Source organism: Poecilia reticulata, chromosome 2, assembly GCF_904066995.2.
Source record: "Poecilia reticulata chromosome 2, P_reticulata-male-v2, whole genome shotgun sequence".
NCBI lineage: Eukaryota > Metazoa > Chordata > Actinopteri > Cyprinodontiformes > Poeciliidae > Poecilia > Poecilia reticulata.
In genome coordinates, this window is record NC_088831.1 from 16,778,342 (window position 1) to 16,802,430 (window position 24,089).

Below are 24,089 nucleotides of genomic sequence, written 5' to 3' on the forward strand. Positions count from 1 at the left end.
TAAAATCAATATTTTCTGTGTAAAGCTGCATACAAGGAAGAAACTGGGCATCCTGGATAAAGAGACAGAAATTTAACTCCTGCCTGTGTCTTAATCTGAACCTGTTACTTTCTTCTCTTTTGCTGTTTGCTTTGTTTTTTTCTGACGTATTAGAAATTTCCATTAAATAAGACATGACATTAAAATCACACCTGAATAAGCATGTTCACCTGATAAGTCATTCAAAATTACAGCAGTAACAGATGTAAACAGTTACATGGCATATATTCATAATTCAGTCATGGTGCCAGCGCTCATCCTCTGTCAGCCAATCGGAGGAGACGTCGGCGTCTTATTCAGGTGTTATAGCAACAAGCCCCGCCTACTTGGGAGCAGCTATGTGTGTGGCGTTTTTTTGGCATTTCAATAAAAACTTTTTATTGAAAAATGTGAGTTTTATTTTTAATTGGTGTGTTTCCATCAAGCAAATTTATTTTCAGAATTTCAATTGGGGTAATTCTATGGTTAAGGAAACGCAGTTAGTGAAGTAAAAGACTCATTACTAATTGGTGCAAATGCACCAATCAGACTTACCACAGTAAGCTTAGGGCGTGATTACTTTTTCACTTAGGACACAGTTGATCTGCATTAACGTTCATCCTATAAGAACAAAAATAATCATTCAACACAGCTTGTTGTTGCGATAAAAATGCAGAAACATGGCGGCGGTCTTCTAACTGCTCCCGTTGACTTTTTCACACCGAAAAGGTCTGTGCATCTGTGCCAAAATGAAACAGATTAAATGAAGCATGTAAATGCATCGTAGCGACCCCCTGGGAAATATTTACAGACTGGCAGCCATGTGTAAAAGTCCACTGACACGGAAAAGGTTAGACCCAGACATGAACACATTTTCCAGCGGGACTACATTTTCACAATTGCATCTGGGTACACTTAGATTCTAAGACATCTAAGGTAGTTGTGACTGTGTGTGTGTGTGTGTGTGTGTGTGTGTGTGTGTGTGTGCGTGCGTGCGTGCGTGCGTGCGTGCGCGCGCGCGCGTGCGTGCGTGTGTGTGTGTGTGTGTGTGTGCGTGCGTGCGTGTGTGTGTTTGCGGTGGCATGTTGGAGTTATTTCTCTGAACCCACAGTGCTTCTTCATGATGGACAGCACATTACTGCCTCCTGGTTTGCTTGACCAAATAAGGAGAAAGCAGAGATATGAATAACGGCTGGCAGAGCGCTGCAGCTCATGGGGTCAGGTCAGCGGGAGGAGCATCATCACCACTGTGTGTCCTTCTGTGACGGGTGTCACTTACAGCTCGTCCTGAACTTGTTATGTTATGTAATAGAGATTTATGTAGGCGCGTGTGTAAAATGAAAGCAAGAAGTAAAAGTGAGGGTTACTCACCATGTCATGTTTCACTGAAATCATGCAAATGATCTCTTCATCACCAGATTCTGAAATCATTTTAATTTAACCTGAAGTATAGAAAACTTTCAACAGATTCCACTATGCACAAAGCTGATGAACAACAGGGGAACTGTGTGTGGGGGAAATTAAGTACACTCCCGTGGCTGATTGTTGAACCATATTTAAGGGGCATTTCCAACTTTTCCTAAGTTCATTTAACTCCCACTGGAGCTTTGGAGGCTGCACAGTGGCCCCGGTCTTTCTGCATGGAGTTTGCATGTTCTCCCTGTGCATGTGTGGGTTCTCTCCGGGTTCTCCGGTTTCCTCCCAAAGTCCAAAAACATGACTGTCAGGTTAATTGGCCTCTCCAAATTGCCCCTAGGTGTGAGTGTGTGTGTATGGTTGTGTGTCCTGTGTGTCTCTGTGTTGCCCTGCGACAGACTGGCGACCTGTCCAGGGTGACCCTGCCTCTCGCCCGGAACGTTAGCTGGAGATGGGCACCAGCAACCCTCCCGACCCCACTGAGGGACAAGGGTGTAAGAAAATGGATGGCTGGAGCTTTGGGGTCATGTTGAGTTCTGGACTGGTGTTTTTGGGATCGTTTTCATGTTCATGACAGGATTTTAACCAAGCTTCTAATTTGGGGTGGACGATGTGTCTGTGCAGCCCGATAATTGTTCATTATTCAGTTATTTGTTTTAAATATCTAAAATACCAAACTGCAAAACTAGTGGCATGATTTATCCACAGTTTTCACTGCACACTGTAGTTTATTCTTCAGCAGTCATGAGGCGTAGTGACCTTCCTTAGGTTTGGTGGCGTCATTGTGCAGACATTTTTGTGTAAAGGAAACAAACTGAAGTTCATCTTTAGTTTTGTTGTCAGAGCATTCCCTAAATGTTTCTCAACACTTTAGATCAATATATGGCTTGCTTCCTTTTATTGTAGCAGCACATATATTAATATATCGCCATATTTACCAAGACTCTCTCAAATTCTTGATATTGAGCTCTCGAGCTAAGAAACAAACGCCTATCAATCTATCTTTCAATCTTGGTTAAACATCTCTACATTTAGATAGATATGCAACATCTAAAAGCTCAATTTAGAAATCTAAAAACCTTCCACTTTCATACTAAATATGTTCCAACATTATCCCAGACTAACATAAGTTTTGTCACGACGTTTTTCCAACCATAAAAAGCCGACTGTCATTTGCAGTGAATGTTTCACCCAGAAGCAGCCATAGCCGTTCTAAATGCAGAGGAAGTGGCATGAAGCTGCTCTGTTTTCCGAGTGCAATGTGTGATTGGCCTTTCCTGCATGCTCAGCACCACATGCATCTTCACTAAAACTCTCCGCACACACACCAAGCAGCTAACTCCCTTCTCTTGTTCTATCCACTCCTCCCTCCCTCCTGCTGCTCTCCACTGCTAAACAGATGCAAGATGTTCTGAACCAAGTAAGCCCAGTGCTCTCTGCATGTCGTGTTTTGTCTGTGTGGGCAGACTGCATGCACATCCTGTCCACTGAAATGACCTACCACTGAAATGACCTAGCCCTGTCTTCCCACCAGCGCCTGTCACAGGGCCTCTGTAGATGGGGGCGTTCGTTGGGTTTGGTGCTATTGTCCATCTGCCCCGTGGACAGGAGGTTGTTCTCCACCTCAACTCAAATTACATTTTACTGTCTCTGTTATTAATTTATTTATTGTTTTTTTTTCCCCACAGTAATAATCTTAAATCGTACTTTTACCTCATCAATTTGTCTGAACCAATCACAGCACGACAGCTTGAAGTGAAATCTCCACCACATGCTCTCCCTCATCACTGCCTCCTGTTGCTGGTGTGAGCTTCATCCATGAGGTCAATTCAGCTAACGGCTCCTCCTCCTCTGTTCCCCTGCAGCCCATTGACTATGAGGGCTTCCAGCTCTTCATGGCCACCTACCTGGAGAACACCATTCCAGAGGAGCTGTGTCAGCATCTGTTCACCTTCTTCAAGAGCAAGACGGGGCGCTGCTCTCCGGACCAGCCTCAGCCGGGAACCAGCTTACGGGGTACGCTGATGTTTATGTAGCCGTACGGTCCGACCACTGGAAACCTGCATGGTACTGTGCCCATGCTGTGTTTGTGTACACTTCTAGGCAAACCATGAGCAGATCTGTCGGGACTTTTTCTTTGAACGCTGTCCTGTCCAGCTGTGTAGCAATTAGAGTTGTTGTCTGAGTGCCAAGGAGAAACTGATGAAAGCTCCACTAACAAAAGGTCCACTTGACATCTACTGTTATCTGTTGGGGTATTCACAGATTGACATTGTGCAGAATGACATTGTAATCTTTTTTTCAGACTGATAGATGTCAGTGATTTGGTTTTTCATCTGAAAAACAACATTTGATGATGCCGTTTAAGATCTTCTGGATCTAACCCTAACCCCTAACCCTACTTCGTGCAGTCAGATGCTACGTTCTGTTTGTGGGATTTTTTTGTGATTCTACAGTTCTGGGAGTAATCAGGGGAAGTGAATCTAGAGGGATTGAGCCGAAGAGATGTGATTAATCACAGGAGGTTAATACAAGGGACACAGTCATATTTTTACACCTGGCTGACATCCTTTGGATAACACCTAAAAATGAACTACATTTTGTAATTGAGCACATAGTGTTTACCTTTTAAAACTTGTCTGATGTTCTGAAGCATCTAAGTGTGACAAAAAAAAAGTCAAAATAATGTGTATAGTTTCTGTTCCCAAATGATTTATTGTACAGAAAGTGTTTGCAGTGCTTGGCTTAAGGTTTCACCCTCTCCATATTGGTAACTAGTTGTATGTCTGAGGTAAAGCATCGAGACTTTGTTTCCAGTAAGATTATCTCTGGAGTTACTGGTGCTGGGTAAGCAGTATTATTCCCTCCTGTTTGGGAACAGAGCCAACTGAAGTCCTAATAAATGTCCAGCTCAGCATGTTGACTCAGAGTCGGGGCTGCCAGTGAGAGGGAGATTCCTCCAAGCCTGATGAGTTCAATTTATCCTCAAAAGCTCTTCTTCTTCTTCTTCTTCCCCAGGCATGAGACCACACAGCAGGTCTTTAGATGTTATTTTTGTCGTCATAACTGCTGGCTGCAGTGTCGTTTATTTCAACACTGAATCTACATGTCAGCCTCATTTGGAAATGAGTCTGTCTTACTTCACTGGGCTTACATCGCCTCATAGCTTCCCAAAAAAATGCATATGTGCTATCTTATATTTAAACCCCTTAGACATTTTCACGTCTTGTCACATTAAAACAAAAATCAATATCCTTTGTTAGGATTTAACGTGACTGACAAAGTAGTGCATATTGGGGAAGTGGAAGGAACATGAAACGTGGTTTTCAAAAATGTTTACAAGTGGAAAGGAAGTGGAGGGAAAAGGAATGTCTTCTGCATCCTTTAACATATTTATCCTCACAGTATGATGCTTCCACCACCTCTTTCACCATGGAGACCATGATTTTCTGCCTCATGTCTGATATTAACTCCTCCCAACCACAGCATTTACCACATAGGGTTCTCTGATTAGTTTGGCTCAGTGGCAATATCTTGATAGTTCCCATTTGTACTATCATCTTTCAACATCTGGTTGTTGATCACCTGGATGTGGTTTCATAATTTCAATTTGCACAATTGTGTGGCCAATAGCAATGCAGCTGATGTGTTATTTTCCTTCCATTTCCACAGCTGTGCCCTAAAACACGCGACATTTGTGGTTGCAACAAGACAAAATGTGAAAAAGCTCAGATACTTTTGCAAGGCACTAAGGATGAGCTGTGACCCGTGTCTGTGGGTTTTTATCACCAAAAACAGATTAGTCACGGGCTCCGCAGTGACCGGGGCAGAGGCACATATGAGGACAGACATCTCATCGCTCTGTGTGAACCGTCTGGCTCTGCGTTTCCACATGGGTGCTGCGTGGGCCCGGGCTCCAGTCTGCTGCTCCCTGCAGAGCAGCTGAGGACACAGATGGACTGCCGAATTAGAAACTAGTTCTGTTCAGAAAAATGTTTAGAAAAGTGAGAAACGTGGCTCTCGTTGTTCCCGTGTTAGGGTGGTAGTTAGGGTGGTAGTTATGGTCGTGTGTGAAGTCTCCAGCACAAAATCTGAAGATCCAAATCTGGCTTGAATACTTTCATGTTTTCCCAGGAGGGTCAAATTGCAGGGAAGCCATTTCTTTTCTTTTCTTTTTTTTGTTGTTCAGTAAGTGTTCTGCACATCCTGCAGCAGCAGACCATTCTAATCTCTGCCTTTACATGAAGCCTTCCTTTGGAGCCACGCTGTGATTTGGAACTAAAAATATCCACATTCACCATGTTAGGAAAGGACTGAGCAAATGTTTTGTTGATTAAGGTATTTTTTTCAGATCAAAACAAAGACAAAGAAATATGGAGCTCAAAGTATATATTATCACTAAAATAAGTTGTTTTTTTTGCCTAAAAATAATTTTTGGGGGTAAGAGAAGGAATCGCCACTTATTTATTTTTCAAAAGCTGTCTTAGGCACAAAAGAACTAACCTTTGTCAAAAAAAAAAATCTTTTTAGGCCACTGTTTTAGGAAAGTGACAATATGCCAGTTTTTGAAACAACAGCAGCTCTAAACGCCCCTCCAGCTCAGAGCTGCTGTAGGAGCAAAAGGATCTCCGTCCCTTCAGAGGAAGTGACGTGAACACGGCATCAGACTGACTGACCGTTCACACTGATATTAGGCTCATGAAAGGAATTTAGAAACTGACTTCAGCAGGATGCTGCTTCAGTATGAGTTAACCGTTCAGGCGCTCAAAGGAAAACACCTCAGAGTCAATGCTGACACCTGCTGGACGTCTTCTAGAAGTATATTTTCCTTCTTGTATACAATTGGTTCTAGGTCACACAAAAAATTATGGACATGTTTTCGCATTGTTTTGTTTATTTTATTTTGCCTAATATTGAAAAACTTTTCTATATTTTTGTTTTTCCTGTTTATATTTTGCCTTCGTTTTGTTGAACTCCTGACCAAGAGCTCAGGGTGCTTTTTTTAATTAGCTTCTCATTGTCCACTACAAGTAAAATGAATCTAAAAGGATCATAAAAAAAAAACATATAATGACGTTCTTTTTAATATCCATCTTTAAGGCAGCTGAGCAGCCCTAAAAAAAGAAAAAAAAAACAGTCCTAAATGGGGCTTTTATTTTGGTGAGCTCATCCCACCCTTTTAGAAACCCCTGCACTCTTTCCTGGCTGTTTGTCACATCTGCTGCTGTTTTTTTCTTTCCTTGAACCAATGACTGACCACAGACGCCCGTTCCATTGATGCAGGCATCTCTATTCAGACTGAAGTGGCCTGTGCCCCCATTACAGGTACCACAACAGGCCACTGGCTTGTGTCGCCAGGGTGACGCCGGCTGGGATAAGAGTCCCGCTGGCTCCCTTGGCGGTTGTGTGTTCTTGTGTTTTTGTGAGCTCTTGGTACAATGCCTTGCAAATGTATTTCTAGCCAGTGAACTGTTTGTCATGTTGTAGGGTTACAGCCTCACACCGCTGCATTACATTTTTCCATGATAAACCAACACAAAGTAGCGCACGATTGTGAAATGGAAGAAACGTGTTAACTGGTTTTCAAAATGTTTTACACATAAAACGTGACGCATGTTTTTAGATTCAGTCCCACTGAGTCGGTCACATGTAGAGCTTCGTTTTGGGGTTTGACTATCAGCCGTGCTCATTTGGACACTGGTCTTCTTTTCAGAATAGCAGAAACTTGGACAGATTGGCTGGTGAGTGTCTGTGAACAGAAATCTTTTTGCCACAGATTCAGAGAGTGTGTTCAGCGTAGTCGTAAGGTTTTGGTTTTCATGAAGGTCAAAGAGTTGATGCCAACATCTGCAAAAAAATAAAAAAATAAATGTACTGTTTTTAATTTGAACAGATCCCAGACACCAAATATCACAGCCAGGATGTCCTAAATAATTCTTTCTGCATTGCTTGTTTTGTTTATTTTGCCCACTCTGCCAGAAAGCCCAGATATTGTGAAGTATAGGACTGATAGTTGTCATGTCGACAGGTTCTCTGCTGCTTCTCCTACAGATGCTGCTTGCTCTCTGATGTTCTGTAACCAACAGCCTCTGAGAGCTTCACTGAACATTTATACTGAGATAAGATTGGATGGACTCCATTTATTAATTATACGACTTTTGGAGATTTCTAAATGCATCAGATGCACTCTGATTAAATTGGTCTTAAAACATATGTACGTCATGATTTTAATTTTTATTACTATAGAAAGTTTTACAAAATATTTAGCATTTCCCTTCCATTTCACAATTATGCTCTTCTTTATGTTGGTCTATCACATGTTTTTAATTCAATTCTATATGTTTATGTACCGTCTATTAGACAAAAAATGTTTCAAAGCATTTTATAAAAAAATAAATAAATCTAATTTACATACATAAAATCCATTTGGTGAACATTCAGCACATATATTCCAATTTGATCCTAGTTATAAAACAACCGTTTGTCAGATTTGAAGATTTGAAGGAATCCAGCAGATTACATTAGTCAGTTTGCACCATTCACCTGTGACAGACAGCTGGTCGCATAGTGTTAGACTGTGCTTTAAAAAGACAGAACAGACACCCGCACACACACATACAAAAAATAAACAAACACTAATGCAGGAACCCAGGTGCACTTTCTATTTTGAAGAAAGAATTAATGACATAAATGTTCCTAAAGTAGTTTTATCTTGGACAGAAACAGTGAATCATGTTGTCTGAAACAGCAGTAAAATCTATAGAAAGAGACCATGAACATTTTGGGAGCAATATCTCCACTGATGGGTCCCACCTGAGGAAGTGGTCACAGGCCATGTGTGAAATGTTAGAGAGGAAAAAACAACCTTAAAAAGTCTAATGGCAGATAATGCAGAATTGGAGAGCAGTAGGTAAAAATATAGCAGAGGAAGGAAAAGTGGTGCATCATCATAGCCAAAAAAATTTGTCGCAGCGATGTGAGGGAATGGAGAACGGACCATGAATACGTTTGCAAGGCACTAACGTTCTGCCTGTGGATCAGTGGGTGGCAGTGTATCAGTGATGCTGTGTAGGCGCTCTGGTCATGATCCAGTATTTTACCTGCTATTCATCAAGTCCCTCCCCCTCCCAGCTCTTGCTTCTTTCATTTTATTTTCCTAGCTGCCGTTGTGAAGTTAGTTTTTACTCCTCAGACCTAACCTGAAGCCTGACCTCTTCTATATTTACTCTTATGACTGACCCAATCAGGGATGAACGGGAAGAGCATCCTGACTGCGATGAGCCTATACACTCCGGAGCACTCCACTACAAGGAGTGCAGCGGGCTCCGGAGCCTCTACATCCTCCTCACAGCGCTCAGGTACAGCGGCCAACGCACCAGGGGGGCCCTATCGATCACCAGGCGCTCAGGTCCAACCTTCAGCCTCCACCAGCAACACCCTGACCCCCAGTGCTGGTTCTTCCAAAAGTGCTGGAACCCCAAAACTTCAGTCAGGTGAGCATGACTACAAGGTGTTTCCTTTAGTCTGAAAATGTACCATAAAATAGTTAGCTACACTGCTTTAACCCACAGGAACCTGAGAGACATTCTATTCTTAATGTTTAGTGTTTAATATTGTCAACTTTTTAACTTAATGGCCTATGTCATCTTTCGACAAAAGTTCTGAGAGGGTGTGATGGTGGGATGCCGTCCGTCGCTGCATCCGCAGCTTTGCATTGACATAAAGCTTAGATGACGACAAAACTCTTTGCGAGAATAATTTCATGAACAATATGTCACTTCTTAACATCATAAAATGGCAGCTGACTAACTTGACCTGGTGCACTCAGTAGCAGCCAGTCTTGTTCCATCCCCTCACACACAATGCCTTATTGTTGTGTGGCCTTTTCTGCCCCTTCCAGTCCGGTGAACAGCGTCTTATCGGCCCACTCTCCACAGCTCTATATCGTCTTTACGCTATCCAGAGCTCCCACCTCTCTAAAGCTGTCACACTAATGCCTGAATGTGTGATTTACTGCTGCTCCCGCTCTACGTGCCTCATTAATTGAAGCAGAGGGGCCGTGTCGTAGCGCAGACAGCGACGGAGGCCGCGAGTGGCTTTGAAGGTTTGTGTTTTGCGCCAACAGAGAAGAGAAACTCTGAGAAGCAAGTTTCCCTGCAGAAGAGCCCGCCGTCTCAGGCAGGCTCCCCGCAGACGTCCCCTCAGGTGGTCTTTCTCAAGGACATCGTCTGCTACCTTTCACTGCTGGAAAGGGGGACGCCGGAGGACAAGCTGGAGTGTAAGTGGCAGTTCTCTTGCTATCTAAAGCATGCCCACAAAATTCTGTTCCATGCAGGGAACTGATTCTGTTGGCCTTGCAGTCACACATCCCAGCTCATCACTGACCCACAGCTCATCAGGAGCTCCTGATGAGCTGTGGTCATCAGGAGCTCCTGATGAAGAGATGAAGCTCACATCTTAAAAAGTAGCCTAGGGTCCCAGTTCTGGAGAGGACCCAAAGATTTTACTTTTTTTTTACTTTTGGAAAAAAGGTTTGCAACATTATCTTTTGTCTAAAACTCGTAGACCTAAATCATGTGAGTTGTAATAGTTTAGGATTTCTGTCAAAGCCAAATAAAGGGGACAGATGATCATTAAAAAGAGGATATATTAAATGTACAGTCAGTCACGTTTAATCATGTTTATTTGTAAAGTACTGTTCAGCAACAAGGCAAAGTGTTTAACAGCCTAAAATACAAAATCATAAAAAACATCATACAGTCAATAATTGGGAAGACCAGCAACTAATGTTACATTTTGATGAGTGGCATCATCAAAATCAACAGTACACAAATAAGCTGGCCAATGTTTAATTTATTACGGTTCAAAAGCAGTTTTAAACAGCTGGGTTTTAGTCTGGGTTTAAAGGAACTCAGTGTTTCAGCTGTTTTACAGTTTTCTGGAAGTTTGTTCCAGATTTGTGATTCATAGAAGCTGAATGCTGCTTCTCCATGTCTGGTTCTGGTTCTGGGAATGTGGAGCGCTTTAGCGAGTTCACAGCTCAGACAGTAAGGGCAGATTTGTCTTCAGGTGTGTTTGATTGTATCTGTTTGTATTTTCAACAGGATTTAGGCTTTTTGTTAATGCGATTATGATTAGAAGTTTTGTCAGTCATATAATACTAGGGTAGGAGAAAAAAAGATTCTGTTGGAAAAGTTTCTCTCCACAAAAATAAAGTTGGATTTGTTTGAAAACAGTGCAGTCAAACCAGCAGAAATTGGACAGTACAGACAGATGGACAGGTAGATGTTAGATTTACATTCGGGCAACAAAAAAAGATAATCTTTTATTGTTGTCCTGTATCAATGTTATCTTTCTCCTGTGTTGTTAAGCTTGTTGTGATTTTGTCTGCCCGTTGTTTGGGTGCTTCTGGGCTTCATTTGAACAGGCAGTAACGACTGATTTTTCAGTATAATTAGACGTATGGTACGCTCAGTTCCTTCCTCCCCGGAGCCTCGGCTAACGCCTTCCTCATTTGGCCGGTCGATGACGTGTTGAAGTCCTCCTGAACCCGACCGACTTCAGTCTGAGGCCGTGTGTTGGGGCTGATCTCTGCGCGCTGGTCCCCGGGACCTGCTGGAGAAGCGGCACTCTCCACATCTTCAGAGTCCAAAGGAGAAAGCTCCGGTTTCTAACGGGGTCTTTGTTCTCGTTTTCCCCCAGTCATGTTCCGACTGTACGACACAGACGCCAACGGGCTCCTGGACAGCTCAGTGAGTGGATAATCTTCACTGTCCTTCTGCTCTGTGTCTGATATGTGTGTGTGTGTGTGTGTGTGTGTGCGTGTGTGTGTGTGTGTGTGTGTGTGTGTGTGTGTGTGTGTGTGTGTGTGTGTGCGTGCGTGCGCATGCGTGCGTGTGTGTCTGCCCCGAGCACCTTGCAGCTCCAGAGATGTTTACATAAGATCTTTCTTAATGGATTTGGCTGGTTTAATGCGAGCCGCTTGCTGAAGCGATCACATAAACTATAAAACAATCCCAGCGGTGGCAGCCTGGGATGGAGACGAAGGTGAAGGTGCAGGTTTTCATGTGTTTCTGTTTGTCCAAGGAGCTGGATCACATCATCAATCAGATGGTCCACGTGGCCGAGTATCTGGAGTGGGACTTAACAGAGCTGAAGCCGGTCAGTAAACACACACTTCACTGAGGCAGAACCAGGTTCTGTTTGTTTCTGAATACCAGCAGAAGCATCAGCTGACGCTTTACGAGAAGGCATAGGCCCACATGAGCCTTATGATAGTAAAATATCATAATTTCTTGCACTAATATCATGATATTAATGCGAGCATTTAATAGTGACACGTATAACACAATCTAATTTCTTTTAAAACTAAAAAGCAGCAAGTATTACATTTCTGCTTCTGAAGTATTATCCAAGTCCAACGATGTCTACAGTGTTGACAGGAAGTTGTTTCAGATATTCATCACTATTGCTGCTGAATTTAGAGGTTTAAATGCTTATTGTGCAGAATCTGCTCCTGTAAAGGCTAATATTAGCTAGCCTGCACTCTGCTCTGCACTTTTAGAATCACTTTGAAAAAGAATTACCTTAAAGTCGCCGTATGTAACTTTCATAAACAATATTTTTTTCTTGCATAGTTGTTAAAATGATTATTATCCTAGCATTATTCCATCCATCCATCCATCCATCCATCCATCCATCCATCCATCCATCCATCCATCCATCCATCCATCCATCCATCCATCCATCCATCCATCCATCCATCCATCCATCCATCCATCCATCCATCCATCCATCCATTCTTGTTTCAGATACTGAAGGAGATGATGAAGGAGATCGACCTTAACCAGGACGGGACGGTCACACTTGAGGAGTGGATTAGAGGAGGCCTCACCACCGTCCCTTTACTGGTCCTGCTGGGCATGGACGCGGTACGTTTTGCTGTCACAGTTCAATAAAAAAGACATAAAACAATACAACATTTACAACAGATTTATCTCCATTGTCAGCCATTTGCCGTCTGGGATGTAAAACTTCTAAAACGAGTCAACCGTTTTGTCAGCGTCGATTCTCCCAGATTTGTGCTCTGCTAAGTGAGAAGAAAATGTTCAAGTGATGACTTGAACATTGGCTTTAGAGTCTCTGTTCATCTCGACCAGATGCTACGTGATGGTGTTGAATGTCTGGAGAAGGAGCTGAAATGATTCTGTGTTCTGCTGTGATGTGGCAGAACGTGCAGGAGGACGGGCAGCATGTTTGGCATCTGAAGCACTTCAACAAACCAGCCTTCTGTAACTACTGCCACGCCATGCTGCTGGGCGTCCGCAAGCAGGGCCTCTGCTGCTCCAGTGAGCCTCCTCTCTCTCCCCGTCACTGTCTGTCTGCGTCTCCCACTACCTCTTATCTTCTTCCTCTCTTTATCTCCTCCTCCATCTTCATCTCCTTCACTTTCTGCAGCCAGCGTAATTCAAAGTATTTTATGCTTTGTGCCTAAATGCTTTTGACTCACTGTTGCTTTCAATTATGCGTCCTTGCAACCGTCATTAGAGAAGGATCAGCAATGTGATTATGTGTATTTTCATTATTGAGTTTCCCAGGCAGTGCCCCTAGGGCTTATGAATGCATGCACTCACTTACTGTCTGAACTGATTGCTAATGTGGTCAGCTATAAACGAAATTACCTCCCAGCCATGTTGGATCTGTGTTTGTGAAGAGCGATCCCTGGTTAATGCAGCGGCTTCCTGTCACCCTGCAGCATGCAAGTACACGGTACACGAACGCTGCGTGTCCAAAAACATCGCCGCCTGCATCAGCACCTACGCCAAGTCCCGCAAGCACACCAGTGTAAGTGCAAATACAACATTCTGATGGTTCCATGAACTCTGACCTCCTTCTCAAGGTCCTGGGTCGCAGACGTTTCTGAATTATGTTGTTTCTGGGACATTAAGTTCAACAGCGTTTCTGTCAGTTGTGATTGATAGCAAAGCCAATAGCTGAATATATGCCAGTGTGGCCTGGCCACTGCCTTCCTATGCAATTCCATTCGATTCTCATCTCCTTTCAGTCCTCCATCTGGGATTTCTCCCATTGACTTGGATTCCCGCAGTAGAATTTCTACCGGGTCGATCAGCGGACAGAACAAGCTGCGAGCGATGATGGAATTGTAGTCTGCCGTGGTTGTGTTTGGTAATAGCAGCAGAGGAAGTGAACGAAGCCATTCAATTTGTGTTGGCCACACTTCCAAATTGTGGCCAACACACCACACTACAAGTGGTGTGTAGGTCTGTCACAATAAACAATAAATCAATTGATCGCAAGATAAAATAAAACGAGTTCAATCATTTTCATTTGCATGATGTACCGCTTTTCTCTTTCTACCAAAAACTGGATGATAAAAGTCTTCAGTTTGGTGTTTTGGTCTCAACTTGTCCCTTTTTTGAAGGGTTCATAATTCATTAGTTTTTTTCTGTTGTTTACTTTGGATATTTTAAAACTCTCCATTTCCAGTGTTAAACGTTCATTAAAATTGTAATTTTTAATCCAGTATTCTCTGGACTGTCTAAGTGTGCTCTTAATTTGTAAAAGTAATGAGTACTCCACTGTTTCTAAGTAATAATGAAAACTAAATGTTCCTTTTCTGGAAGAAGTTTTTCTGGATTCTAAGTTTGTTCCAATTCCTTTTCTGGGTTGCAATAACAGGTGTCTCTCTGCACAATAATCTAAAAATCAATCTAAGTATAATATTGGTCTAAATAGTGAGTACTCTACAGTTTCCAAAAAATAAGCTAAAGAGTGATGAATAAACTGGAGTCTCTGGATTCCAAGTTTGTTCCAATTCTTTTTATGGGTTAAAAATGAGCACACCACAGTTTCTAACAAGTAATAATCTAAAGAGTAACTGAAGAATGAACAGAAAACATTGGGTAGGATATGGCACATATAGCAAGATAAAAACATGCTGGCAAAGACGTTGAGGTCAGGGAGTGTTTGTTTGTCTGTAACTATGACGTGTTTGCAGATTAGCCCACGTCTGTCACAGCCTGTTCTCCCATGGTGTGCCCGCAGCCTCAAAGAGTGAACCCACAAAACCTAGCAAGTCTCTGATAGAGGTGGAAATATCAAGAGCGAGTCCTTGAGAGTTCAGCCATAAGATTCCACGGGTGACTTCGGGAGGGGTGAGGAGATGGGAAGGAGCAGTTTGTCTACATAAACTCCAGGAGATTTGAGGTAGCCGCCAAGGTCACAGGGAACCAGATTCAGAATAACATATTCTTATTAGATCGGGCAGACTTAAAATTTCTGTCTGACCTAGAGTCTTCAACCAGTATCTCTTATAGTTCATCCCAATCATCCAAATTAGTTTGGACGTTCCACTAAACCGAAGCTAGCAACTTCTCCAAGGTCGATTCCATCCCGTTGGTGAGTTTTAGAGTCCTCAGCTGGGCTGCAGTCTCAGCAAGACTCGCATCCAACTTGCATCTCTGTCCCTGAGTGTTTACTAGTTTGGCCAAATCCGTCACACATTTGTCGATAAGCCAGGAATCCACAATCTCCAAACAGCAGAAATCCTGTCATCATGAATAAATCCAGGGTGAATCCCACCGTGTATGTGCCCCCACGGGACAAGAGGGCTCTCCTGTGCCCAGTCTTCTCGTTGAGAAAATTTGATCAATTACATTAAGAGACCGGTTGACCAGATCCATAATTTGTAGATTCGGAGGATGTGCAAAGAAAAGCTCCAAAAAAGCAACAAAAAACAGAGCAAGCAGGGAGAGAATGGGAAGGGAGAGGAGCAGAGAAAAAAGCGTCCGGCTTCACCGAGAGCTAGAGAGAAAGTGTCTTCATCATCAGATGGGTAATTATAGCAGTACTTTGCCAAGTTTGGATTTATCGAAACTGTATAATATCAACTCAGCTTCCATACATAAACTCGTTTGATACCACATGGTTCCAAAAATGCAGTGAGTCATGAAATCATAAAGTTTGCTCTGAAATAGCTTCTAATGAGTCGTCATGCGACTGCCTCTGCTCTCCTCCAGGTCATGCAGCATGTTTGGATAGAGGGGAACTCTCCGTCGAAGTGCGAGCGCTGTTTGAGGAACATCAAGGGCTACCAGACCCTGACGGGCCTGCACTGTGTCTGGTGTCAGGCCACGGTGAGTCGCCCACCATGCCGCACTTTAACCGCCACGTTCTACTCTAACACAGGCGTAATTAGATAAACAGGACCATGACCACTGCCCCCCAGAGGCAGATGGAAGCAACTACAGATGCAATGTAACAGAAATTTGCGGAAATTTTGGAGCATCGTAAACATTAAAGGTATGTGTGTAATACCAAAAGCAAAACTTGCTTCTTTAGAGTACTAAAAATGAGTTATCCACCTTTAACAATATCATACTTTATTGTGCTACCACCCCAAACAAACTGCGTCACATGATTACAAAGAAAATCAAACAACAAATGAATGAAAATCATTACTTTGCAGTGGAAACGTAAGGGTTGAAACACAAGTGATTTATTTTATTTTTTATCATGTTATTAATCAAAGACGGCTCTAAACAAATGGTTGTTTTAGTCTTTAATTAGAGAAACTCCATGTTTCAGCAGTTTTACAATTTTCTGGAAGTTTGTGTCAGAGCATAAAAACTGATCAATGTTTCTCCATGTTTGGTTCTGGGAATCCAGAGCAGACCAAACAGTCTAAAGACTGATATAACGACAACAAGAGAAGACCCAGAGGCACACACAGGACAGTCTAAACTTTGACTAGGTCATCCTCTAACATATCAATATGCATTCTCTAAGAAATACATAGTACTTCTTAAGTAATACTCTGAAAGTAGTACAATAGGTATTGGTCATTTTCAGTTTGTCAGGGAAAAAATAAATAAATATTGTTTGCTGTCGATAAGGAAGGAAATACATTTTTAGTCAAAAATACTAAGTATTATTAATACAATTTAGCACATCACATTTTTTTATACACCCCTTCAGTTAAAAAAAATCTACCAGGAAAAAACTCAAACCATGACATTTTAATTTAGATTTTGTTTCTGTATTTAACATGATAATGAAAAAAAATGGAGAGAAGTGCAGATTTTTGGTCTTTCTTCTTCTGTGTGCCCTGTATGGTTTGTAGGAAACTGCAAACCCCTGGCATTCGCTTAGCCATGGTTCAAATTCAAATTTAAACTTGTTGGTTTCATGAAGACAGCTTCACTAATGTTCTTTAGTGGTGGTTTTTAGTACCAATGTTGCCTAATAATTCAAATGAAGATAAGGAGGAGTCTGCTTAACTAGTACTGGCAGAGTATTCTTAGCTCATTTGTACATTAATTAAACTGTAAAACCTCTGAAGAGAATTTAGTGCTGAGAGGAGAGTCCACTGAGCCGCAGCACAGGACCGAGGCTCCACCATGATGTACAGCTGGATGATGTAACAGTGGCAGTAAATTCTGAAGAGCTCAGCTTATGAGCTATTTTCAGAAATAGGGACAGGGTAGTAGGGTCATACCAGAGTCATTGAGCTCATCGTCATTTTCAGCAATTAAATTTACTTTATTGAGCTATGTCTAAAACAAACTTATCTAAAAAAAAAAACACCTCCTCCCCTCACACACACTTATTATTACTACATTAACTCTACCTTCACGTTTCATAAGCGTCATTGCGTCCTGGTTCCACTAGGTGACACTGTTGTCTGCGATGTGATGTAAAAGTTTAGACCAATCGATCCCAACACCTGCTCCTGCTTCAGCGTGGTGCGCAGAGCGTTTCCGTCGACCCTCCATGGCCGATAAAACAGAGCAGCCATGCTGTCACTGTATGACTGAATGACTTAACGCAGAGTGTCAGATGGAAGACGCCTACAGTCCTTATGGTTCTCCTTCTCTTGTCCACTGCAGTACCATAACAAGTGTGCGTCTTCTATGAAGCCTGAGTGTGACGGAGGGGCCCTGAAGGACCACATCCTGCTGCCATCATACATCTGTCCGGCGGTGCTGGTGAGAACCGTTCCGCTGTACATCATGAAAGGAGGGATAGAAAAACTTTAACTCAGTGGTCCTTAACCTTTTTTTTTTGAGGTACCGAACCCCCCAGTTTCATATGCGCATTCACCGAACCCTTCTTACTCCCGCCACCCCCCGACACACAAAATACCTTGCGGTATTCTGATGTAATTATATTAGCTGTGTTACCACCCCCACGCCACTAGAGGCAGTAGCAACCCCGAAAAGATGCGACTAAGGAGCAAATTTAGACTACAGAATTTGGTAAAAACTGTGAGCTTTGCTGAAGTAAATAAAGACACAAGTTCAAATCCACGATGAGAGTGGAACTCCTTCAATCAGGGCTCCTCCGCAGCCCCGATTAGCTAAGCGATGTAACGTGATCCTCTGCAGCAAGTGATGGTAAAGCGGGGCGTCATCACGACTTTACACAAGTGTGTCTTTACCTCCACGGCAGAGGCTCCACCGAACCCCTGAGACCGACTCATCGAACCCCTGGGGTTCGATCGAACCCAGGTTAAGAACCACTGTTTTAACTGTTGCTGCAGTTAAAACAGCAACCAAACACGGTAAAATATGAACATGTGTTTATCAGGGGAAGATTCTGGTTTTCTCATGTAAAAATAAATAAATAAATAATTTAAAAAAAAATCTGCACCAGATCAAATCTGGACTTGAATAAATTAATAAATAAATAAACAGAAACTTACGAACCTAGAATAATGTGACTGTCTCACATTCTCTCCAGCAGGGGCGCTGTAAAACTAAATTTGCAATTTTGTTCTGTGGTGACTAATAAACAATTCAGGTCATGTTGTTTAACAAAAACAGAGAACAAATATTTGACAGATGGAAAATACTAATAAGAGTTCAAAACTCAGATGATACACCGAAGAAAGAGATCTGAGCTCCAACTTTTTAAAAAAATGGGCCAATTTGTTACATGTAATCCAGTTAGTCAGATTAAATTTATTTACATTTGTTTAACATGACAACTTGATAAACTCATATTTACTTGGCTGAACTTGATTTGATTACATGTTACAAACTGACTTATATTTTAAAGTTTTTACCTCCTGTTTTCTGTTTTTAGTGTAGCGAAAACAGGAGAGTGTGAGGAGACACTCCAAGCCTTTCCAGCTCCCGTCACTATTTCCTGCAGGACTTTCTTCCCAGTATAACTTTGACTAGATTAAAAATCAAATCAGTCAATGCTTAAGCAAAATACAATTAGTTGTAGCAAATTAGAGTATTTCTTTAAAGTTTGTTCAAAAATCAGTTGTTTTTTTTTTTTCACTTCAGAGTATCTAACTACTCTCGTACTTTAGATCAGTGTGGCCTTTCAGTACATTCATACAAACCAACCAACCAACGGAAAAGGAGTCATAGAAAATAAAATCAGCAGCGTGTTCTGTGCCAGTCTGATCAGCGGTGTGAGTTCAAAGTAAACGCCTCAGCAGCATTAAACAGCTGCAGTCATCACAACTTTCCTCAAACATCTCAGGATGAAACTTGTGACCACCTGCCTTCCATTTCACGCTGGCCGTTGACTCTATATCTGGACTCTGCTGTCAAACCTCCTCCATCCCCTCCAACAGCGACACATTGATTATATGCATGCTGTTTATCTCATCATTGGAGATTTCATGCCTTGAATCAAGACTCGGGCACCTGCTGACCCATTTACTATTTCCTCCTTAGTGACTTGTTCACCACGCTCTTCTGTTCTCCGCAGGATCGTCATTCCACAGCGAAGCGCGGGGAGAGTGAGTCCACTCCCAACACCAGCCCTGACGACGCCAGCAAGACATTTAAGTTCCCTCCTGTAGACAGACAGACACTACAGGTACTGATCTTCACACCGGTGTGCAACGCTTGGTTTAAGGCAGGTAGCAGGTTAAACAGCGGAGTGTGTGTTTCCTGCTTGCAGATCACCCCTCTCCAAGGAACACACCCCCTCCTGGTCCTGGTCAACCCTAAGAGTGGAGGGAGGCAGGGGGAGCGGTGAGTTTGACCTCATCGCCGGCGGCCATGTTTCCAAATCTAATGTGTCAGTTTATAGGGGACCACTGGCACAGTGCAAATATAAAGTGTTCAACCCCTTCACCACAAAAACACAAAATCTTCCCACGTCATCTTTGCCTAGTTTCTAGTGCAAATATCTTATGACACTTGAAATAAGACCAAACTAACTTACAAGCAACTTTTCAGGAAGATATAGGAGATTGTTTCATGCCAATAATTCCTTATTATAGATGAGAAAGCATTTGTTGCACTGGCAGATTACTGAACCTGTAACTAGGCATGTTTTCCATGTTATAATTCCATGAAATAATCTGCCAATTTATCTTTATTAAGGAATTATTGGCTTAAAACAATGTCCTGTATCTTGCTGGAAAGTTAATTGCCATCTAGTTTTGTTTTATTTGAAGTGTACTCAGATATTTGCACTAGAAACTAGATCATAAATACTTGGTAAGATTTAATGTTTTTGCAGCGTTGGATGTTTTTTTAAAATAAATAATACATTTGTAATAATAAATAATAAATGTAATAAATGCATTTAAATGAATAAATAATGAATTTCATTTTCTTAATTCCACCAAATAATGACAATGAAATAAAAATATGTACCATAAATAAACGACAAAAGCTCCACAAGTGGATTGTTAAAACATGTTAACATGTGAAATATGCAGAATGTCAGAGGCTGCACACGTCCTGACAGAGAGAGGCTAGCTAATGCTTACTGTTATAGGAAAGTGTGGCTGAATGGTTTGAAATTTGATGGGGGGGCATTGCCCACCCACAGAGTGAGCCGTGCCCCCCATACTCCCTGACTGAAAACTTTATTTGAATTTTTATTTTTACGTCAGAGTGGCCAACTTTCTATTCTTCCTATCTTAATTTGATACTCTGTTCCTCACACTTTTTTCAGCCGTTACAACTATTCAATCCGCTGTTAATGCGTCGTAGCGTGTTTTTCTGAGCCGTCTTTAAACGCAACACGAGGGCTAAAATGCTCACGCCGGTTTTACCTGTGCGGCAGCGACGGAGACATGCTAATTGGCTATGAGGAGGAGAGCAACTTGTGCCTTTAGAAAGTATTTTCCGACGTGAAAACAAGCCGAGCTGATGTTTCACTTAAAAAAATACCTAACAGGTTCTATGTTAGATCTTCCAGCTACGATTAACTGTTTTGTTTCGCTTTCTAAGTTTGCCGTTGCTTGTGCCTCAGATGGATTGATGTCAGTGTATTTTGGTCCGTAAAGGTCATGAACCTGTGAGCTACAAGGTCACATCAAAGGTTTTCCTCCCAGACCGCGTCGCAGCCGCTCCGCCCTGCTGTGGCTCTGAATGCCGCCGTTTAAAGGTGGAGTGCTGGAAATAAAGGCTTTTATTCTCGCATCATTTGCCACATAGCTCCCAGCAATCACGACCAATCAGAACCTGCTGCTTTTCTTTCTAGCAAGCGTGTTGCCCGGCAACACACTTTTTCCTACTGTACAACTAGAAAGCCAATTATTCTCTATCAATGGGCAAATAAGAGTAAAAGAGATTTACCAGAACAACAGCTGTTCTATTTTTATCTGTGAAATTTTCATGACATTTAAATAAGTGCTTGCCCTTTAGGAAAAAAAAATAACAGGAAAGCTCAGAAAGAAAGAAAAAAAACCTACCAAGCAACACACTGAATCATTTGTTACTGGGAGCAGACCATAATAAATAAAGGCAGTTTAAGTCAAATTAGTTTTCCTGGAAGAAAACCTCAGAGGCTGCAGGACACCTGAGAGAGGGGTCAAAGTTCATCTTCTAGCACCCAAATGAATGGCATCCAATTAATGAACTGACATTAATTACAGTCCAGTGCAGTGATACAGCAGGAGTGATAAATGTGTGGCATGTTGTACAGCCTGCTGGGCTGGTGAAGGATTAATGCTTCATTTACCTGAAGCGAAGCAGGGAAACACAAATGAGGTTGGCAGCGTTCCGAACGAAGCACAAGACTTATGAAACAACACCGTTTGGTCAAAAAAGACTGAAGTTACCTTCTGAATGTGTAGGATAATTTAATAAATCACCATGTCACTAAGTTAAATAGATGGATAAAATACACTTATTACTTTTAGCCTCTTCCCTATCCACCCTTTTTTTCTTCTTTTTCTTACTTTTCTTCTCTCTGTTCTAGTTTGCATGGTGTTCTACATGTAAAAAAAAGAAAGTCAGAAAAGTTGTGTAATTATGCGAGATGTATATGATGCCAATAACTTTGTGTAATCTCTTGATAAACAAGAAAAGACACCGTAGTTGAGGTGTTCAGCCGTAATGCACCAGCAGGTTTTGCTGAAAACTGAGCAACTGTTATGTACAGTGGTGGAGGGGTGGGGAAAGTATTTTGTAAATTAGTTCCTCAAGTACCGAGTAACTGAAGACGTCATCAGGTGGAGAAAATGTTACTTTAGTGCACAAATTCTGTTATTTTAGGGACCGCTGATGAAATAATTCATACATTAAATAACAGTCAAATAAATTCAGGCAGAAAAACTTTTCAAATCTTTTTTTTTTTTTCTAAATAAAACTAGTATTCCACATGTGACGTGTGTGTGTGTGTGTGTGTGTGTGTGTGTGTGTGTAGGAACAGAGTATTGTACCTCCGGTGACATTATATCATGTTTACTGTGTTTAGTTGATCTGCAAATGGAACGAACGGCTCAGCAGTCAGAAAACGTTAGAGCAACAAAGCTGGTGTAGAAACACAGAGTAATATCAATATTAATATTGAGTTTAAGTAAAAACTACTACTGCGATTACTCCTCAAAGTAATTTACAATCAAATTTACTGCAGCATCTGATGGCAACAAAATGCTGCATGTCCAACAATTCGCACAATGCATCCAAGCAGCTTCCTGTAGTTGAATATTAACCCAGTCATTTACATCTGAGCTGATATTTGTGTTCAGAAGTCTTAACCCATGTTCCTTCATGTTGTGGTTTTCTTCCAGTGTCTTCAGAAAGTTCAGGTACCTGCTAAACCCTCGACAGGTGTACACGCTGGAGCACGGAGGCCCCATGAACGGGTGAGTCTGCTGCAGTCGACTTTACATTGCTGTCTGTTCATTGCTGGTTTGCGTTTACTACGGCGTAGTAAGGCCATTGAGGATATAAAAAAAAGGAGGAGTCAATTTAAACCAAACAATCTCAGAAATTTTGAGAATGATCTCAAAAATTTTCTAGAAAAAAAAAAACCGTTCAACTTTTGAAATTCAGAAATTTCAGACGTTTTTTTTAATTTCTAGCAAGTGTCTGAGATGAATGTCAAAATCTCTGAGTTTTTTGGCTGAAATTTACTTTTTACTTTTTGTTTTCTATTCACAGTGGCCTTACCTTTGCTTATAACTCAAATCTGCTGAAGGAACTGATTTTGTTGCCTTGTGGTTCAAATGTGTTTAACGCAAGTGAATCAAGAAATAACTAAAGTCAGCTTTCTAACAATTAGTAGTGGACAAAAGAAACAAAACTCCTTTTCCGCTGAAGATTATATTGTGTATTGAATCAGATGCAGGAGGCGAGTGCTGAATCTCCAGTTCTGTTCCCTCCTCGCTCTGTCAGGTCAGACTAATCTGCAGTAGGTTGAAGCGGAACGCCGCGTTACCGCCGTCGGATAGTTTTTACCTCTTTGTGCACACAGAGACGTGTGCATATGTGAGAGCGGAGCACATGGTGTACTTTGAAATAAATTCTGGTGCCGCTCCGCGTAGCAGAGAGGCCGTTAACGCTTCACCTTAAGGGCGTCTCACTCAGTCACGACGAGCAGAGCTACTGCCCTCTGGAGCCTCGTGTATGGAGAACGGCCCGGTGACGCACGCAGCTCCCCGGGAGAAAGTGCTGGAATGATCCACGTGCCAGCAGACATGAGGGCTGTGCTGCTCTGATCGGTTATTGGAAGACTGAGTGGAATGTCACCGCGGTTCAAGAGAATTATAGTTAATCCAGTGTGAGAAATGTATTGTTATGTGGTCACTGAATAGACATAAAAAGATACTTTCAGAATATAAAAGCTTTGCCCATCATCTGTCATCATTAGTGAATTTTTAAATCAATGTGGGGTTAATGTTAGATGAGACCAACCAGCAGAGCCAAGATCTGGATAGAAATGATCTTAGAGTGAGGAAAGGCAGGATTCCGTTTCCCATCAAAACGATCTACAAAAACTCAACATCACTGGCGTGGGGGTGTCCAAAGTATGGTGTGGGGGCCATTTGTGGCCCTTGAAATGGTTTTGCTCAACCCCTGATCACAAGTCAAGAATGCGAGAAAAAAAAATTGGCCAACACAATTCAAAATAATTTGTAATGCAAGTGTTGCTGGTGGAGCTGAAATTTGGTCAGTGAGACTTGAATTAGAATTTAACGGTGTAGAATTCAGTGCTAATCTGCAGCTTTAACCTAGAGGTTGACCTGGGTGTGTCATTGTCTGTAGAGCTGCTCTGTTTGTCCTGGCCATGCGCTCTGTCTTACTGGCCGCTCTCTAGCTGTTGTTACTGTACGAGGGTGAAGTGGTGCTCTGGAACACATAGAAATGGAAATGAACTGTGCTGTGACAGAGAGCGCTAACCCGTCACCAGCTCAACCCTCCACAACT

At 42.0% G+C, this 24,089-nt stretch overlaps 1 protein-coding gene across 6 annotated transcripts in view; it reads left to right on the plus strand.

Moving 5' to 3' along the window:
- dgkg (diacylglycerol kinase, gamma) overlaps positions 1-24,089 on the plus strand; it is a 114,853-nt gene that overhangs the window by 33,879 nt on the left and 56,885 nt on the right. For 4 of the 6 annotated variants that reach the window (XM_081598794.1, XM_081598801.1, XM_081598798.1 and 1 more), the window contains 15 exons: positions 2,834-2,854; positions 3,300-3,450; positions 6,697-6,759; positions 8,682-8,927; positions 9,560-9,712; positions 11,137-11,186; positions 11,521-11,595; positions 12,246-12,365; positions 12,665-12,782; positions 13,190-13,278; positions 15,474-15,590; positions 17,343-17,441; positions 19,183-19,293; positions 19,378-19,451; positions 22,451-22,525. In XM_081598794.1, the coding sequence (XP_081454920.1) occupies positions 2,834-2,854; positions 3,300-3,450; positions 6,697-6,759; positions 8,682-8,927; positions 9,560-9,712; positions 11,137-11,186; positions 11,521-11,595; positions 12,246-12,365; positions 12,665-12,782; positions 13,190-13,278; positions 15,474-15,590; positions 17,343-17,441; positions 19,183-19,293; positions 19,378-19,451; positions 22,451-22,525 (1,562 nt within the window). The remainder of the gene's footprint in view (positions 1-2,833; positions 2,855-3,299; positions 3,451-6,696; positions 6,760-8,681; positions 8,928-9,559; positions 9,713-11,136; positions 11,187-11,520; positions 11,596-12,245; positions 12,366-12,664; positions 12,783-13,189; positions 13,279-15,473; positions 15,591-17,342; positions 17,442-19,182; positions 19,294-19,377; positions 19,452-22,450; positions 22,526-24,089) is intronic. The other 2 variants (XM_081598805.1, XM_081598808.1) reach the window with 2 other exon arrangements.